This window comes from Hylobates moloch, unplaced genomic scaffold, assembly GCF_009828535.3.
Source record: "Hylobates moloch isolate HMO894 unplaced genomic scaffold, HMol_V3 SCAFFOLD_11, whole genome shotgun sequence".
Lineage (NCBI taxonomy): Eukaryota > Metazoa > Chordata > Mammalia > Primates > Hylobatidae > Hylobates > Hylobates moloch.
Window position 1 is genome coordinate 93,963,567 of NW_026652286.1, and position 19,723 is coordinate 93,983,289.

Sequence of the window (19,723 nt, forward strand, 5' to 3'; positions counted from 1 at the left end):
CTGTAGGCGCCTTTAATCTGGAGTAGGTCCTCAGTCTTTGACTTTCATCGTCTTGGTGTTTTTGAAGAGTACAGGCCAGTTATTTTGCAGACTGTTTCTCAGTTTGAGTTGGCTTATATTTCTTCCCGGTTACATTGAAATTATGCATTTTTGGCAGGAATACCACAAAAGCAATGATGTGTCTTCTCAATGTGTCATATCTGGAGGCCTCTGATGTTGGTTTGTCGCATTACACTGAGCATGATAGATTCGATCGCTTGCTTAAGGTAGTGTCTGTCAGATTTCTCCACGGAAAGTTACTGTTTTTTTTATCGTATAATTAATACATATTTTTCAGGGAAATACTTTAAATTTAGGTAGCTATTCTGTTCCTTGAACTTGCATACACTAGATTTAGCATCCAGTGATGATTTTTGCCTGAATCATTTATTACTGTTTGTGAAATGGCAATGTTTTTCTAATTCAATGGCTCCTGCATTTATTAGTTGGCATTCTACTGTAAAGAGATGTCCTTTTCACCCATTTATTTATTTTTATTTGTTTAGATGAGTCATGGATTCCTACTTAACCGATTGTATCTGTTATCATAATTTGTTTTATGCTCAAATTGTTCCATATACGGCCAGTGGGAGTCCCCTCCAGCAGTGGTTTCTGTTGACATTTGCTTCATCATTCGTTGTTTTCCACGAGGCACAGTGTACTCCGGGCTCATCTTGTACTTTCTCTGCTCTAGCCTTGGAGTAGCCATTTCTCCAAGGATCTCTGGTTCCTTCGAGTGGAGTGTAGTGCTGAGGAGATAGGATCTGGGTGTCAGGTGTGCCCATTCTTCCTAGAGTGTCATTGATTCTAGCACTCCTTAGTGGAGAGAGTGCGGAAATGCATGTATGTGCCTATACACACCCTCCATACACATTTTTATGTAGCTAGGTGTGTTGCTCTCTCTTTTTATCTGCCTCTATCTGTATCTCACCATGAGTTCATACTGAACCTACAATTTCAATCCAATACCACTGAGTTTTCTAGTTTTCCTTTTTTTTTAATTTTTTTCAGATGGAGTCTCACTCTGTCACCCAGGCTGGAGTGCAGTGGCATGACCTCAGCTCACTGCAACCTCCGCCTCCCCAGGTTCAAGCGATTCTCCTACCTCAGCCTCCCAAGTAGCTGAGATTACAGGTGCCTGCCACTGCACCTGGCTAATTTTTTTTTTTTTTTTTTTTGTATTTTTAGTAGAGACGGGGGTTTCATCATCTTGGCCAGGCTGGTCTTGAACTTCTGACCTTGTGATCCACCCACCTTGGTGTCCTAAAGTGCTGGGATTACAGGAGTGAGCCACTGCGCCCGGCCAGTTTTCCATTTTTTATCTGAGAGTGAGAAACCTGGCCCATTGTATTTCCTCCTAAGTTTGTTTCTTTTCTTAGCTTCTTATTTTGAAATAATTTCAAAGCTACATAAGAGAACACCTGTATACTCATTGCCCAGATTAACCTATTAATAACATTTGTTCATTTGTTTTATCATTCCCTCCCTTTCCCTGTTTCTTCCTTCCTCCCTCCCTGCCCTTCATGTGAGAATGAGTTGCAGACTTCATGCCTCATTACCTATAAAACTTCAGTATGTATTTCCTTAGAGTAGGGGCATTTATATACATAACCACAGTACAGTTTTCAACCTTAGGAAATTTAACATTGATACAGTAATTTAACATCCGTATTCCAATTTTGTCAGTTGACTGAGCAATGTTCTTTACGGCTCTTTGGGGGTGCCTGGGTGGGGCACTTAGTACAGACCTAATTTATAATCACACGTTGCTTTTCACTGTCATATCTCTTTAGTCTCCTTTAATCTGGAATAATGACTTAGTTTTTCTTTGTCTTTTCTGATATGGGCATTTTTGAAGAACACAGCCTCCATGCTTTTTGAAACAGAATGACCCTCCATTGGGATTGATGTTCCATCCTGAGGAGCTTCAGCTGTGCATCTCCACTCAGCCTCCCGGGCAGGTGCCACGTGGTTTTTCTCGTGGAATCACAGCACACACAGAAGCATGATCTTGTCCAGCCTCCCCTCATTGGTGATGTGCATGTTGATTCCCTGGTCAAGGTGTTGTCAAATGTCTCTGCTGCAGAGTCACTGTGAGCTTTCCCTTGCAACTAATAAGCAACCCGTGGGGAAATACTTTAAGAGTGTGCAAATATCCTGTCTGTCAGTCTATCTGTCTGTCTATCAGTCGTCTTATCAATCTGGACATAGATGCCTGTTTTTTCCAGTGGTCTAAATTTCATCTATATTTCATCTTCCATGTATTAATTATTTTTGGTGTTAAAATTGCTCTGGATTGGCCTGTAGGAGCTCCTTCAAGCTGGCTCCTGTGTCCCTTCAGCATGCCTCTGTCATTTTTTTGAGTACTTTCTTCCTTTTGGCATAACAGGGTGCTTCACGCTCATCTTTTAATCTTCCCTGCCCCGTGCTGGAATCAGCTTGACTCCAAGAAGCCCTGGTGAGTGGGGAGTGTTATCAGAAACCAAGATGTAAGGGAGGTGTCCCCATTGCTGTTGGGGCGTCTCTGCTTTGCCTCTAGGTCCTTTCAACAGACAGAGATGAAAACCAACACCACACACACACACACACACACGCACACGCACACACACACACGCACACACACACACACACGCACACGCACACACACACACACACACACACACCCCTATCTTTGTAACTCTATGATTCCTGACCTTGGGAAATCCAAGGAGCATGTGGAGAGCTTAGCGGTTTTCATCTCAGAAGGGCAGTTGTGTCCCTGGTGAGCCCCCGGGGAGGGACTAATAGCAGATGCTGTGACTCCGAAGCTACCTACAGCAGGAGAGCCTCCACGGTTTCTGTTGGCCACCACATCAGGTGGGACCTTATCATACTTTCCCAAAGTCTTTTTTTCCATCCACCTCCCTATATCCTCTTTTGTCCTATCTCCAGCTTATCCAACACGGTCTCTGTTTCTGCTCCCACACCGACCCTCCCAGTTGTATTTTATTCATGCTACAGGATGGCCGAGTCTCCCCCATACCAAACCTGTTCTGTTGCCAGGCCACTTCAGTGCCGTCCTTTTAGACTGCTAACTCCTACCCGGCAGGGGATGTTTCTGAGTTGTTTTTGTGCTGCACGGAGCACAGTTTGGTGGCGTCATGTGTGCCAAGTTAGCAGGGCATGATGGTGATATTCCCTGTTTCCCTGCATGTGACAGCTACTGAGAAAAGATTCTCACTATCCCTCATCTGGGCCAGCAGACCTGGAGGAAGCTCTATCAGTGTCTTTTTTAGGGAAGTTGTGGGCAGAAGCAGTCACATGGAACATGGCTTTCTTGGGCTGAGGGCCAGGGCTCCTACTTGAGATGTTCCCCTCAGGATGTCTCATCTAGATCTTGTGTACATGGATCTGGCGAGAAGGACTGGATAGTGCGCACTTGATTCATCAGGCCTCCAAGCACTAAGGGATTAATCTGGTCGGAGTCTTGCATAGTGGGGATTGAACTGGACGACAGCTGTGAATCAGGAACACAATCTTCTTTGAACCTAGAGAGAGACAACTGCTGCCTCTGTGTTCAGATATTTTTAACTGGCCCTCCTGTTGGCAGAGCCAGGCTGCCCAATTAAATAATTTCACAGAGGCATTCTGGGGCCTAGGGGAAGTTTTATTACTCCACGTCTGTATGTTCCAGACTTTCAGACAAATTCAGACAACACAATAAGCCATAAAATGAGAGCCATTTAAATAAGTCATGTTATTTGCTATCACCATAAATCTGCAGTCAGTGTTAGAACATTCATAATTTAAAGACAAATGTGAAAATCCCTCTATGCAGACATATATAATCAGTGCTGAACTAGCCTTCAACTCCAAAGCCGTGTGATATTGTAGTCAATGGGAGTGGAGACAGTCCTTTAGCCCAGAGGAAAAAATGATTGGCTTTCAGTCCACAGTGCAGAACTGTTGTATCTGTACTTGTGGGCAGAACTATTATTGCCATGTGATTTATTTCTCTGTAATATCCTCCGTGTCCTTGGATTGTAAAACAGTATTAAGGAGTGATGGTATGTATATGAGCCAAAGAAACTTTTAAAGGTGAGATCTTATTTTCCCAGAAGATGATGGGGACTTTGCCGATCTTTAGATTGCACAGACTTGTAGGGGGCTTCTTCTGTGCTCCTGAGTTCTGTCCCTGCCCCTGGCAGATTGTGACCCATTAAAGTAATAGTGAGAAATGGGAAGTATGCCCACCACTACATGGTGAGCATCCCGTGCTGTTATCATTTTATGTGCTTTTTTTTTTTTTCTCCAGATGGAGTCTCACTCTGTCACCCAGGCTGGAGTACAGTGGCGCAATCTCTGCTCACTGCAACCGCCACCTCCCAGGTTCAAGCCATTCTAGTGCCTCAGCCTCCTGAGTAGCTTAGATTACAGGTGCGCACCACCACGCCTGGCTAATTTTTTTTGTATTTTTAGTAGAGATGGGGTTTCACCATGTTGGCCAGGCTGTCTTGAACTCCTGACCTCAGGTGATCCACCCGCCTCAGCCTCCCAAAGTGCTGGGATTACAAGTGTGTGCTGTGATTTTTGACCAAGAGACTTGATCTTTCAAGGAAGGCTTCTGAGAAGATGGGTAATTTGAAGTGAGACTTCAAGGATGGGTGGGATTTGGCTTTGTGGGTGGGGGGCTGTCCAGGAAGGGGAAAGCGCATGAGCAAAGGGGCTGCGGGGTGATGACCTCCTTTGCAGAGAATGATGGGGAGGTGGACGAGGCCAGAGGGCACCAGGAACAGAGAAATGAAAGACAAAGGGAGAGACTACAAGCCAATTTGCAGAGTAAAAATACCTACATATAGCCTGTCTGCGTAATAGAAGGAGGTGCAAAGAGGAGAAAGGGCATACCATTGATGGAGACCCTCTTGATAGATTAGATTATTAACCCTCAAAACAACCGTGCTAGCTAAATGTGGTTCATACTTAATGAAAGAGGAAACAGAAGCTCTGAAGACATGAAATAATATCCCAGAGTTAAGTTAGCAGCATCCACAGGTCTCTGTGGTCCCAAAACATACAATGCTCCCTCTCCAGAGTCTTTGAGTCAGTGGACCCAGATTAAATCTCACTCTGGCACTTACTAGTTAGATTTATTTAAATCACTGAACTTCAGTTTCCTTACCTGTAAGATAAGAATGGTAAGATTTACCTTACTTTCCAGGTTGTTGAGATAAGGTACATAAAAGTGCCTAGGACAGTGCCTGGCGTGTAGCAGGTGCTCAATTCTGGGTCTTAGACTCAAAACCTTCTATGTGGAAAGCTAGGTGCCCTAGCAGAGTGTGTGAATGAAGGGGTGCCACTGGGACTTGCATCTCCCAAATGAGGATGAGTACAGCTCACTGTACTGTGCAAATAAGACCACACACATATATACAGAAGCACACACATGCAATCACACACATGCATACTCACACACGTGCACATGCACACTCACATGCATGCACAGATGTGTGCACACACATGCACTCATACATACACACATGCACTCACACACATGCATGCACACACATGCACTCACACGCACGCACACACACATGCATGCATACACAAATGCATGCATGCACACATGCACATGCACTCACAGACACACATGCAGTCATACACACATGCATGCACACACACTTCTGTCTCTGACTTTTGTCCTTTTCTCAAACCCGTCTTCTCCTTGACCACCTGCAGCACTGGAGTGCCCAGAGAACAGCCACTTTGAGGAGTGTATCACATGTACAGAGACCTGTGAGACCCTTGCCCTGGGCCCCATCTGCGTGGATAGCTGCTCTGAGGGATGTCAGTGTGATGAGGGCTATGCTCTACTGGGCAGCCAGTGTGTCACGCGGAGTGAGTGTGGCTGCAACTTTGAGGGGCACCAACTTGCCACCAATGAGACCTTCTGGGTGGACCTGGACTGCCAGATCTTCTGCTATTGCAATGGCACAGACAACAGCGTCCACTGTGAGACCATTCCTTGCAAGGATGATGAGTACTGCATGGAGGAGGGTGGCCTGTACTACTGCCAAGCCCGCACTGACGCCTCCTGCATCGTCTCAGGCTACGGCCACTACCTCACCTTTGATGGCTTCCCCTTTGACTTCCAGACCAGCTGCCCACTCATCCTATGCACTACAGGAAGCAGGCCGAGCTCAGACTCTTTCCCCAAGTTTGTTGTCACAGCCAAGAATGAGGACCGGGACCCGTCGCTGGCCTTGTGGGTTAAGCAGGTGGACGTGACCGTGTTTGGCTACAGCATCGTGATCCACCGAGCTTACAAGCACACCGTGCTGGTGAGTAGTCACGAGGCCCCCTCAAAGAGGGAATCGTGGAGACATCAGGATGCGGTCAGCAAGCCAGGCTGCAGCTGAATCAGGCAGGTCCGGAATCCAAAGAAAATCATAGTATAGGCCCTAGATTTTCTGTTGCTTCATCTTACAGAGAAGGAAACAGAGGCTCAGAGAAAAAAATGATTTGCCCGAGTCACATACACCGTTAGGAGGCAGAGCCAGCTCCGGAAGCAGTGCCTTTCATATGGCAGCAGAGCATGTTGGAGAGAGCACAGACCGAGGTTAGCATCCCTGCTTGGTGGCTGCTGTGTGACCACAGGCAGTCACTTAACCTCCTAGCTTGGCCACTCCATCTGGAAAAGAAACACCTACCTTGCACAGACTAGGCCTCCCTAACTGATGCTATTGTCCTTGTCCACCCACTTCCCTTTTTTGAGATCAGGGTGATATTCACCTGTTCTGGCCTCCGTCCATCTCTCCTGGTCTCCCTTTTGGCTCCCACGGGATCTGTGAGTTCATGAGTCTCACATGCATTTGGAGGACTTGGGGCTCCCTTACAATCCCTTTACTCACTTGGGCTTCAACTCCCTCTTTCTAAGCTTCTCACCCTTTTCACCCAAAGAGCACTTCCTTGACCACAAAGACAGGAGCAGCGGGGCCGAGGAGCTCTGTGCACTCCTGGCCTGCAGACATCAGCTCCAGCCACAGGCCCAGCCGTTCTTTCTCCAGGGTCCTGCTCTGCACATGACTTGAAATGCTAACGATCAAGCCGGCAGCCTCGGCTTTAGCATTTTAGGGAGCTGATTTAGGGTGTTTGCCTTCTTGACATTATTATCACAGGTCTGTGTCATAATTTTTCTATCTCTAAAGACACTCCTTTTCATCTTGTATACATTCTCTTAAAAATTCTGAGCTATACTGAACTAAACTATCTAAACCTAACTAAAGAGTTCCCTGGGCAACTATACTGACTTCTTTTCCTGCCTCGGGATTTCCTCAACTTCCTTCTCAGACAAAGAGAGATTCCCAGGCCTCTTGAATTATCTTTCATGTTTATTGAAAATCTACCTTTTTATCATCTAAGGGAGCAATTTCACTGTGTCGTCCTCTTCCCTTGCTTGCACACCACAAACCTAAATCCCAGTTGTTTTCCTCTCTGCTCCTCCTAACAGTTTATTCCAGTAGCCATTATTACATTCATCAGGCTGTATTTTTCGTGATCTTCATGTCTAAAGTGCTCTCACCTCTAATCATGGGCCTAAGGGCAGGAACCATACATACCTAATTCATCTTTATGTTGAATGAATGGGCAGCCCCCTGCACCTAGTGACACTCGAAACACTGGTCAAATGAATGAATGAGGCTGAGCACGGTGGCTCACGCCTGTAATCCCAGCATTTTGGGAGGCCAAGGCAGGTGGATCACAAGGTCAAGAGGTCAAGACCAGCCTGGCCAAGATGGTGAAAGCCCGTCTCTATTAAAAATACAAAAATTAGCCAGGTGTGGTGGCAGGCACCTGTAATCCCAGCTACTCGGGAGGCTGAGGCAGAGAATTGCTTAAACCCGGGAGGCGGAGATTGCAGTGAGGCGAGATTGCGCCATTGTACTCCAGCCTGGACGACAGAGCGAGACTCTGTCAGAGGAAAAAAAAAAAAAAATGAATGAATGAATGAAATGACACAATAACCGCTTTCTTCCAGGGTTCCCGTGATTTTGTCACAGTGGTAGTTACTGCTTCAATGATCTGAGAGGTTACATTGCCACTGAGGCAAGTTAGGAGTGTGTCAGAGGCTTGGCTTTTAGCCACATAAGATTTCTAGATGTTTGGATAGTCAAAGCTACCCATTACAACAACTTCCCTCTATCCATTTTCATCTTATGTTAAAACAAATGTATCAATCGTTTTGCCCACGCTGCTTGCATCGTATTTGTCCTTTACTCTTTGTTTCCGTATGCGATATCTTTCCACCCTTAGATTTGGGTGTTTTCATGCAGTTACTTATCTCCCTGATATTCGGTGCTCTTCGGCCTTTCTGCCTTTCACGTTTTTCTTTTCTTTTAAAATGTAATCTGTTCATGGGTCCTGTCTCATCTAGTTTATGATGAATTGTGTTTTCTGCCTTGTGTTACACACACTCTGCATTTAGGTACCACGACATCTGAGGCTACGCATGTTGGTTTCAGACATCCCCCCAGTTCTTTTCACGTATAGACTTGGTGTCCTGAGTAGTGCTCACCTACTCTTCTTTCTTGCTGCCCTTCCCTCTCCTTCACAATAACCCACTCCCCACTGTCTCTACCTTCCCTTTCCCTCTACTTTAGGGTTAAGCCCCCAGTGGGTTAGCTCTCCTTCCAGGCATGTGCTCTGCCCCAATCTCACAAAATGCACTTATTGCTAAAGTCCCAAGCCCGGAGAACCACACAGCTGACTTCTTCCTCACAGAGAGATGGAGAGGGGAGGTGTGAATTAGTTTATTAAGGGCTGCCATAATGAAATACCACAGACTGGGTGGCCTAAAACAACAGAAACTCGTTCTCTTACAGTTCTGGAGGCTGTAAGTCCAAAGTCAAGGTGGCAGCAGGTTCACACTCCCCATGAGGTCCTGGGGAAGCACCACCCCCTGCCTCTCTTCTAGCTTCTGGCGGCTGTGGGCAATCTTCAATGTTCCTCACCTTGTGGCAGCATAAACTCCAGCCTCTGCCTCCGCCTTTACATGGCCTCTTTCCCTCTGTGTCTCCTGTTTTCTCTGTGTCCAAATCTCCTTCTCCCTTTAAGTACACCGTTCGTTGGAGTTAGTCCCACCTAATCCAGTGTGACCTCATCTTAACTTGATTATATCTACAAACCCCCATTTCCAAGTAAGTGCATTCACAGGTACTGGGGGTTAAGGCCTCAACATTTCTTTTGGGGGGACACAGTGTAACCCACAATAGGGGGTCATTGGAGACAATGAGCATCAAGGAGAAGTGGATTAAAGAGGTGGGGGGACTCCTTGCTAGGGCACTTCTTTCTGAGTCACTGAGATGTCCTAAGCGCGCAAGTTGGAAACAGAGTATACAGCTTTCCAACTCTTGACAAGAAGACCAAGTTCAGGGCGCATCGAGGGTTCCTTTCTTCTGAGATGTGGAGGCTAGATTTAACAGTTACTTCAGATTATTAAAATGCATTGCAGGATCTGCTTATTCAATGATTTGCATTTGCTTTCCCATGATGTTATTATTAGTCATCATCTCTCCCTGAGCCTGAAGAATAATGGCCATCAGGATGACAGTGTGAAATGAAGTGCTGGGTAAAACACAGCCCAGAGTGCAGGTCACTGCTGGGGCCCTCAGAAATGGAGGGTGATAAGAAAGTGCTTCCTTGGGACACAGGGTCCTTCTATGACTCTGACCTTTCCCTGCACTGAGCAGCACCACAGGACATGGGAAAATCCACTAAGCCAAGAGAAGCTAGAAATAAATGTGCTATCTCTAGACCAGACAGGGTAGGGTGGTGAGCTGCAGAAGGTGAGGCACTCCTGGGAGCACCGCCATAGCCCATCTCAGCCATCCACAGCCAGAGCTCAACAGAGACTGCCTCGCTCCTGCCCCCACTCTCAGGCTTCATCGCAGCCAAGTCTGACATGGTTCAGGCCAACAGGGAGGTTTTCAGGGCTCTAATAGCCTGTGTCTTTATCACTTATTGCCAGTCAGGTGGCCATCAGAGAAGAGTGGGGTTTTGAGCATCACTCTGGCTTGGTTTAGTATCATGAGCTTGTATTGATGCCTATTCTCTACCAAGTCCTGGGGGTAGAAAAATGAATCAAACCTGGCCTCTGTCCTAAGAGAGCTTAGAGTCTAGTGCAAGAGACAGACATTAGCAGTTAATGTCTATGTAACATGAAGTGCTGCAAAAATGTTGCTCATGGAGGGCATGAGAGCACAGAGGAGGGGTTACCTAAATCAGCCAGGGGAACCTTAGGGAGAGCTTCCTGGAAGAGGAGACCTAGAGCTGAGGCCTTGAGGATTACACTTGCCAGGCCAGGAATGAGGTGAGGGTGTCTAGGAAAAGGAAATATTGGTGAAGACTCAAGGTGGGTAGTAAACTGAGGGATGCGAGGAGACTTTGCCGTAGAAGACCTTGCTGGAGAACTAGGTCAAGGTCTGTTGTTTAAAGGAAAACTCTCTCCAAAAACTCTAATATGTGGTCTTATTTCCAATACTTAAATATTTGAAATACACTTTCCCCCACTCCTCCCATACCTTCTCATCGTCTTCTGCGACTTCCTCCTCCAGCCATCAAGCCTGTTGCCATTCTAGCCTCTCTCTTTTCCTCTGACCTCCTGCCTCTGAGCTCCCTCTTTTCCTCCATTTCTCACTCACAGACAGAGAGGACGGGCAGTGGTGCCAGGGTGGAGGCAGCATGCGTGGGGTTTCTGAGACACAGAGAAGCCGAGCCTGTCTGAGTCGAGGGTGTTCCTTTCTCAGGGCTCTCCTTGGCAATGGCAGAATTTGCAAACCTTTTAGCTTCATCCAATTATATTGCCTCCCCAAGGCATTGCCTCCTGAGTGACATCAGGTAGCCAAGAATATGGAATGCAAGGTAACTTAGGAAGAAAAGCCAGCTGGCACCGATCGGCCTCTGAGTGCAAGGCTTTTACTTTATTCACTGTGAGCTTTCAGGACAGATCAGAGTCTCTGTGACCTGATCTGGCTCCTCCTCTCACCCTCCATGTACCCTGTCACTTAAATGACTGTCACTGCATCCTCTCCGCCTCCTCCCTTCCAGGTGCCAAGAATGAGGCATCTCTTCTCCTCCCATGGCCGCTCTCCCTGTGCCACCTCTTTGTTGCCTTCCCTGGGATCTTGGCCCTCTGTTGTCTCTCCCTTCTGTGTCTTTCTACAGGGTCCTTCTCTTCAACTCACAAACATGCTCATTCTCAAACAAGCCTTGCCCCCAATTCCCCACTCGCTTCAATCCAATCTCTCTCCTTCCCTTTCTGGCCAGACTCCTTAAGAGCATCATCTCTGCTTCTGAATCTCCTGTTTGTTACTTTATTTGCTATTTGCTTCTGCAATCCAAATTCTGGCCTCATCTTCCTACTTAAATTCTCTTAGTAAGATTGCTGATGTTTTTGTTTTCCAAAACGAATGGGTGTTTTGCAGGCATTATCTCATGGGCCTCTTTGCCATGTGTGTATTGGATACAAGGCCCTTCATGATCCAGGCCCTCCCCACCTGTCCATTTTTCATCTCCCACCACTCCCAAGGCCACACTCTATGCCCCAGCTCACTAAATTGCTGTAATTATTCATATTTATCAGGATATTTTCCCCTTATCTACCTGGGCCTTTGCTGGGGCTGAGCCCTTTACTTGGAATTCCCTTGTCTTCACTCCCACTCTTCCTTGACTGGCCAACCCCTCCTCCTTCTTTGAGACCGCGTGTGGGCATTGTCTTCTGCAGGCAGCCCTGATCTTGTGCCCAGGCTGAGGCTGGTGCCTGTGCATCTGTTTACCTCTATCATTGCTTTTATCACATGATATTGTTATCTGTCTGTATACTTGCCTCTGCCACGTGCCTGTGAACTCCTAGGGAAAGGCCGTATGTGCTTTATTCCAGCCTTTAGCACAGTGTCTGGCACTCAGTGGTGCCAAATCCATGTCTACTGGATGAATGTATGAATTCTGCCTCAACAAATACTCACAGAAGAGCAGATAGTTGAGTTTTGAAGGGTGAACATTGCCCCAGGAAAAAGGTGGGGTCAAGGGCATCCCTGTTGTCTTAGGTCAGGTTCCCTAGAACCTGGGAAGGTGAGGATAGCACCAGGGCCAGAGAGCTCAGCAGGGCTGTGGTCCAAGCTGCAGACCAGCTTTATCCTGGGCTACTGGGAGCCCTGGCACTTGACTCCCAGTGCCAGCCAGTCATTGGCCAAGGGCTACCCTTGGATTAGGGGGTCAGAATCTTCTGGGTAAAGTGGTTCCCATGGGGTCAAGGCCAGCTGTGAGTTATCATTAGCCCATAGATGCAGGGCCTGGGGTTGGGGGCCCTTGGTGGAGCACAGAAAGCATCCTTCACACTCACAGCACAAGAAATGGCAGGGTGGAATGTCACAGCTTGGTTCATTTAGGGAACTGCAAACTGTTGGGTGTTGCTGGTGTGCAGGAAGCCAGTGGGGTGGATGTGAGAGGCAGGGCCAGCTCCAGGAGAGCCCAGGGTGATGTGCTAAGCATATCAGACACTTTACTCAAGCCCTGGAGAGGGCTTTCAGTATTGGATTAACTGCTTTCAATTGCATTAAGATTATTGGCGTGGCGGTAGTGACTGAATGGAGGTGCAATCCTGGGGCCAGGGAGACAAGTGAGGAGAGTACACTACAGTCATGGTGAAAGGTGATAAGAGTCTGAACCAAGGGAGGAGCAGTGGTGTGGAAAGGGTTGTCAGCTAACAGAGAGAGGAAAGAGGTTGGGGGAAGGGATTTCTGGTCAGAGAGCAATCTTAAAACACCTGCTTCTCCCACAAGGCAAACCACCTCCCCTGTAAGCCCTTGCTGCAGTGAGCAAGCTGGCTGTCTCTGTCTTCCATCATGCACTAACCTGGCCACAGGCTATAGGATTTGGCTCCTCTGAGTCAAAATAGTTCAAGGGCAGTGCAGTCCTGGAGTTTACTGTTAAGGGATTTCCCTCTTGTCTGAATTTAAAAATATGTGGGAGGAAACATATGTCAAGTGCCCCCTCCATCGGAGACATCGTGCTGGGTGCCTGGGGGGTAATGAGGGGAAGGTGGGCATAAAGATCAATAAAATGTGGTTCCTGCCCTCAAGTTGCCCATAATCTTGTGGGTGAGATGGAAGAGTGTACACCCAGCCATAACATAAGGCAGATTGTGATGTGTGCTGCAATACAGTGCATGCAGGCTTGATCCTGGCCAGCGGTAGAGAGGAATACAAGAGAAGTATAAATAACCTGCCCTGGTTACCTAGACAAGGGAGTGATTAATTCTGACCACGGGCTCAGAAAATCTTGCCTTACAGAAGAGGCGACATTAGAGCAGGGTCTGGAGGATGAGAGGGATGTTGACGGGTGGAGAGTGGCATTTCAGACAGAGGGAACAGCAAAGTGAAGCCATCTTTCAAGAAAAAAGAAATCTCAAAGGAATTAATACACTGGGGCTTGCCTAAAATAAATTCCACGGTAGAGCTAGAAATAGAAACACAAGAGTTCTATGTTTTAGTATTTCAGTCTAAAGTTTAATTGAATTCTTATTACCTTTACATTACCTTGGAGAAAACAATTTGAACTCCTGGGGGAAATAATGCTATGGAAACAGAAGGCACTGAAATAAATAGGTATATTAGTGTACCAAGGATAGTCATTTGCATCTGTTCAAATCCTAATAATAATAGTTGACTGACATAAACAACAGTACATGCAAAGACTACATTCAACCTGCTCAAACTTCCCTCTGGGACTTGTCTTTCAAGAGACTCATTGTTAGGGGAAGAGCTGGGAAATCTCTGGGCCAACTGTGTTTCTCCACCTCATCTCTCCTCTTACAGGTCAACAGTGAACGGCTCTATCTGCCCCTGAAGCTGGGGCAAGGGAAGATAAATATCTTTTCCTTTGGCTTCCACGTGGTGGTGGAAACTGATTTTGGCCTGAAGGTTGTATATGACTGGAAGACCTTCCTGTCCATCACAGTCCCTCGGAGCATGCAGAACAGCACCTATGGTCTGTGTGGCCGCTACAACGGCAACCCTGACGACGACCTGGAGATGCCCATGGGTCTGCTTGCATCGAGCGTCAATGAGTTTGGGCAGAGCTGGGTGAAGAGGGACATCTTCTGCCAGGTGGGCTGTGGGGACCGCTGTCCGTCCTGTGCCAAGGTGGAAGGTTTCGCCAAAGTGCAGCAGCAGTGCAGCCTGATCCCCAACCAGAACGCTGCCTTCTCCAAGTGTCACAGCAAAGTTAACCCCACCTTCTTCTATAAGAACTGCCTGTTTGACTCTTGCATTGATGGGGGCGCGGTGCAGACCGCCTGCAGCTGGCTGCAGAACTACGCCAGCACCTGCCAGACTCAGGGGATTACGGTGACTGGCTGGAGGAATTACACATCCTGCGGTGAGTCCTTCTCATTGTCCCTCCTTGTAGCTTCTCCTCTTTCTTGATTGCTCTGGGAAGGCCAGTCTTCCAACTCCCTAGAAGTCAGAGCAAATTGAGTAGCAATATAAGGATATGTACTTTGGAACTGAGTTTGTTACCTGAATGAAGCATGACATGTAACCTCCTGGAGCCTCCATGTCCTTATTGGTAAAATGGAGTTAATATCACTTATTTCATGGGTTACCCTGAGGATGAAATAAGATCATGCATATAAATCACAGAGTATCACACATGGCACTTGGACGCACAAAGTTCACAATAGAATGCTAACAAGAGATTAATGAAAGAAGGATTAGTTACTAAGTTCTAGCACCTCATGGGCCCATCCTTGTGTTAATAATCCGCATGCTTTGTCTAAGCATATTATTCTATTTGATTCATATATGTCATGTTTCAGTCTTCATGTTTATGAAACAGAGCAGAATATTAAGAGTACGTTAGAGAAGGAATTACAGCCCCTGGATTCTAGCCTTTACTCTGTCTTTAAGGATCTGTGTGACCTTGGGGCAATTCACTTTTCCTCCCTGGTTCTCAGTTTCCCCTTCCATAAAGCAGTGGTAATGCTACCTTTACTGTTTATGCCTCAGAAACGCCAAGGGGATCCAATTAGGTAATTGAAAGCCAGGCACACTCTGTGCATGCTAAGCGGTATTGTTATATTAATGGCTTGCTCTGAGCCAAGACCCCGTGCTAAACATTTTATCAATATACCTCATTTATTCTTCTCAATGACCCAATTAGTCAAGGAGCAACTGAGACTCAGAGGAATGAAGGAACTGCCTAAGGTCATATAATCTGAGTGGCAAAGTCAGGACTTGAGCTTCTAACCCAAAGCCCAGGCTCCCAACCCATATACTATATTGCTGGACTATGTACTGGGATAATTTACCTGCATTTAGCACATAAGAATAGGAAAAACTTGGGGGGGTGGGGAAACACTGTTGGTCTTTAGCTAACCTGCTTTGATCTATTTTCCTGTCTCAATCTCATTACCAATAGCATATTTCTTTAAAAAGCGTATTCCTTTTAGAAGGTCTGTAGCTCTTTTAAAACTACAAATTGATCCTGAATGGATAGTGCTCTAACTAAGTGATACAGCAGGGTCCCTAGAGAATCAACTCCCATTTTCATCTGGAAAGGGAGATTCAGATGAAAAACCAGAAACAGCATTGTGGTTTAACACTCACACAGTCAGTTGACATTCCACACAATTGGATTCATGTAGATTGTAAGGGAAGGGTGGGAGGAAGATAAAGGCGGGGAACAGATACCAATCCTGTTTCATCCGGGCTCAGTCCCTGAGTGGGTGAGGCCAAGCAGGGTGGGAAATGGTGCCAGTAGGGATGACAGTCCAGACAAACTGGCCTCTGATAACTTCAATAAAATAAATATGCCTATAAAAAAGCTTGGGTCTGGATAAATCCCCAGGGCTACTCTGGATTCACTGGGGTCATTCCAGTAGGACCAGAGAGCTTGTCTTCCTCTAAATCAGAAAATCAAGCTTTGGACCCAAATGCCTAAACATGGTGCAGAATGGGGAAGCTGTTTTAGAAGGGAAAGCTCTCCTGTTTCCCCTTGAGACATGTTATGGAGACTTCCCTCTTCACCTGCAGCCACGCCATGCTGGGTGTACTGCTCTCAGGGTGGCTGGGGTGGGGACAGGCATGTCAAAAACCAATGCTTCCAACTGCAACAAACAGGGAAATGCACATGGGGGGCTAATGCCAGGAACTCTCACCTCAGTTGATGGGTCTTAATTTTTGTCACTCATGGGAAGGAAAAGAAATTGAGTCAGCAAGGCTTCATAACCTTACCCCCAAGGAAGAAGGGCCCCCACTACAAAGATTGGCTAGGGATAAAGGATAAGAAGGTGATTTTTCTTGTCTTTCTCTCCCTTCTACCAGCAACCCTTTCCTCTCCCCTCCCAAATTTCTGTCCAAACATTGGTTGCCTCCTCTCTACCCTGGCTCACTAGTAATGGGAGCTCTACTCATGGCACCCAGAGCCGAGTCTGCCCTGCCTCATCCTCAGTCTCAGGTCCTATCCCTTGCCTTCTACCAGCTTCCCACCAGCACGTTCCAGGCCAATATGCCAGGACCAGCAGGTAACTTAGAATTGTTCCCATCACAAGGAGACTTAGACCTTCCCTACCTTGACATTTCAGGATAGGGGCAAAGATCCAAAAGTTAGAGCACCTGAGGAGATGGTGGTAATGAATGGCAAAAAGGAAAACTAAAATAGGAGAAAAAATACATGTTTTAAAGATGGTATGGGAGTCAGGCTGGGGGAGAGGGTGTGGTTGGAGGCAGCTTTCGTTTTACATTTTGAATCTCAGAAGCAGAGAAAAGCTTCAGGAGACTGAGTCCTAACTCAGCCATTCGACCTGAGAATAGGGTTGTTGGTAACTGTATCTGATGTGACTCCACATCATGTGAGGGCGGGCCCCATCTCTTTCCTCCTCTCATTCTACCAAAAATTAATCCAATCTAGCATTCGCTTGATAGGAGAAATGGTGCTTTAGGAGCAAAGGGGTTAAACTAGAACTGCCCATCAAATTTGTGCTTTATTGGTAACAAGGTAGAATGCTGGTGTTTTTCAATGATCTGACTGTTCCTATCAATGGAATAATTTATTACTCAATTACCTTATTTGTAAACTCGTTGGAAAATCTTGTAACCTAAGTTGAACAAATAGGCTTACAGGGAGAAGGGAAGTTAAATTGTCTTAATTACTAGCCTCTTCTTAAAATTCATTGAGCTGAGTCTATTATTCTTTCAGTCCCTTAATGGGGGACTGTAATTAGATGGTATTAGATGGTGAGAGGAGAAAGAGAAGGAAATAAAAAAGGAATAAATGACAGTTCCCTAGCTCTCACTATGTGCCAGGTTCTAAGTGAGATCTGGGGACTCATGCATTTATTTCTCATGGCAACCCTGCCAAGTAGATACTACTCACAGTCCCATTTTCTAGAGGAAGAAACTGAAGCTCAGAGAAATGAAGTCACTTTCCCCAGGAAGGTGGCCTGGGTAAGTTGGAAAGTGGCTCCTGAAACAGTGCTCTCCCTTCTGTGCAATGCTGCCTCTCTGAGCCTGGTCAACCAGTGCCTAATGTGTGGCCAGTCAAAGTTGGTTGTCATCGTCATTTTCCCTTTTATTGGAGGCAACTGCTGCTACTTCAGAGTGCTGGGTCCAAAGTCTGGTAATTTGTCTTACATATTTCTCCATACATCTAATAAATTCCTGTTGAATAATTGTTTTAAAAAATCATTCTATGACTACAACTATTACTACTATGAATTGCAGAAGTTATTATCGAAGTACCAGGCACTATATGAGGAGCTTTACGAATTAGATCTCATTTTATTTTGATAACTACTTGATGAAGGAGATATTATGATCCCAATTTTATAGATGAGAAAACAGAGGTTTAGGGAGAGTAAGTAACCTGTCCATAGTGACACTGCTTAATGGCAGAGCGAGGCCTCAAATCCAGGTTGGTCTGATTCCAAAGCCCCTGTCCATTCTGTTGAGCTGAATTGCTTTTTAGGGGCTCCATTCATCCTGTCTACCAAGGCACAGATGCTGGGTATGGCAAGAGACAGATTCTTGACCACAGTACAAATCCAGGTGCACAGCCCAGGTCATCATGCCACAGCTCTCAGTACATCATTTGGTGGGGAGAGAGAAGCAGTGGATCAGTACTAGGAATCTGAAAGTTTGTTTTCCAAGAATCAGGTGTTTCTTAGCCATCTGTCATGTTCTCAGCACTGTTTTGGGTGGCATGGAAGAATCAGAGTGTGAAACGTGGTGTTTATCATCTAGTTGGAGAAATAGACCCATCTGAAATACTTAAAGAACAAATATCTCTAAACTGGTAATACTTCTTCCCAAATATTACAATGTATTGCAGACCTTCAGTCACTGTTAACACTGGCATATGAACAAGTTAAACAAATAAATAATAAAAATAAAACAAGTGAATACTGGCACATGAACAGAAAGACCAAGCAATGGAAAGAAGAGAAAGTTCAGAAACAGGCCCAAACACTAAAGAGAAATTAGCATATGGTAAAGCTGACATTTCAAATTACTGGGAAAACATATTTGTTATTCAGTAAGTAGTAGAAGGTCAAAGGGCAAACTAACTGGGAAAAGCTAAATCCTTCCTTCATTTCTTACTCCAAAATAAAATCTGAGCAGAACAAAGATTAAACAGAAAAAAAAAATCACAAAAATACTAGAAGAAAACAAAGGCGTGTTCTTGATAATCTTGCAGTGGAGAGAACATTTCAGAACAAATTATCCAAAGCTAAAAGGGAAACTTGACAAATTTCATTACATTAAAAATTTTACATCTTTACATGGCAAAGAGATAATAAACAACTTCAAAAAAAGTTAAAAAACTATTTAAAAATGAATACAAAGTCAAAAGACAAATGATAAATATTTTGTAACACATATGACATACCACGAAGGCCTATTTTAATTTTTTTTATTTTTTTTTTTGAGATGGAGTCTTGCTCTGTCACCAGGCTGGAGTGCAGTGGCACGATCTCAGCTCGCTGCAACCTCCGCCTCCTGGGTTCAAGCAATTCTCCTGCCTCAGCCTCTCAAGTAGCTGGGACTAAAGGCGCGTGCCACCATGCCTGGCTAATTTTTGTATTTTTAGTAGAGACAAGGTTTCACCATGTTGGCCAGGATGGTCTCGATCTCTTGACTTTGTGATCCGCCTGCCTCGGCCTCCCAAAGTGCTGGGATTACAGGCATCAGCCACTGTGCCTGGCCAGGCCTATTTTAATTTTTAAAGAACTTTTATAATTTAATAATAAAAATTTCAACAACATGAAATGTGAAAAGGATATGAAAAGGCAGTTAACAAAAAAAGACATACGAATGGATTATAAACAAATGAAAACAAGAGGATCAACCTCACAAAGAAATGCAAACTAAATAAGGAGATAGCACATATAGCATTTTAACCTTATTTCCAAGGATCAGACAATTTGGTGATAGACAATCAAGGAGAGTGTGGGAAAACACACCTCCTCCAATAGCGCAGGTAGGAAGACAAATTGGCACAGCCTCTTTAGAGGCAACTTAGTGGCATTCATACCATTTGACCCAGTAATTCCACTTTCAGTAATTTATTCCACAGATGCCCTTACTCATGAGGGCAAAGATATACGTACAGGGATGTTCACTGCAGCATCAGCATAAACACATAAAGTGCA

At 45.6% G+C, this 19,723-nt stretch overlaps 1 protein-coding gene across 1 annotated transcript in view; it reads left to right on the forward strand.

Moving 5' to 3' along the window:
- The window catches only part of LOC116477078 (tubulin-specific chaperone cofactor E-like protein), a 171,086-nt gene that overhangs the window by 115,760 nt on the left and 35,603 nt on the right, over window positions 1–19,723 (forward strand). The window contains exons 18-19 of the mRNA XM_032167736.2: window positions 5,755–6,356; window positions 13,890–14,451. Of these exons, the coding sequence (XP_032023627.2) occupies window positions 5,755–6,356; window positions 13,890–14,451 (1,164 nt within the window). The remainder of the gene's footprint in view (window positions 1–5,754; window positions 6,357–13,889; window positions 14,452–19,723) is intronic.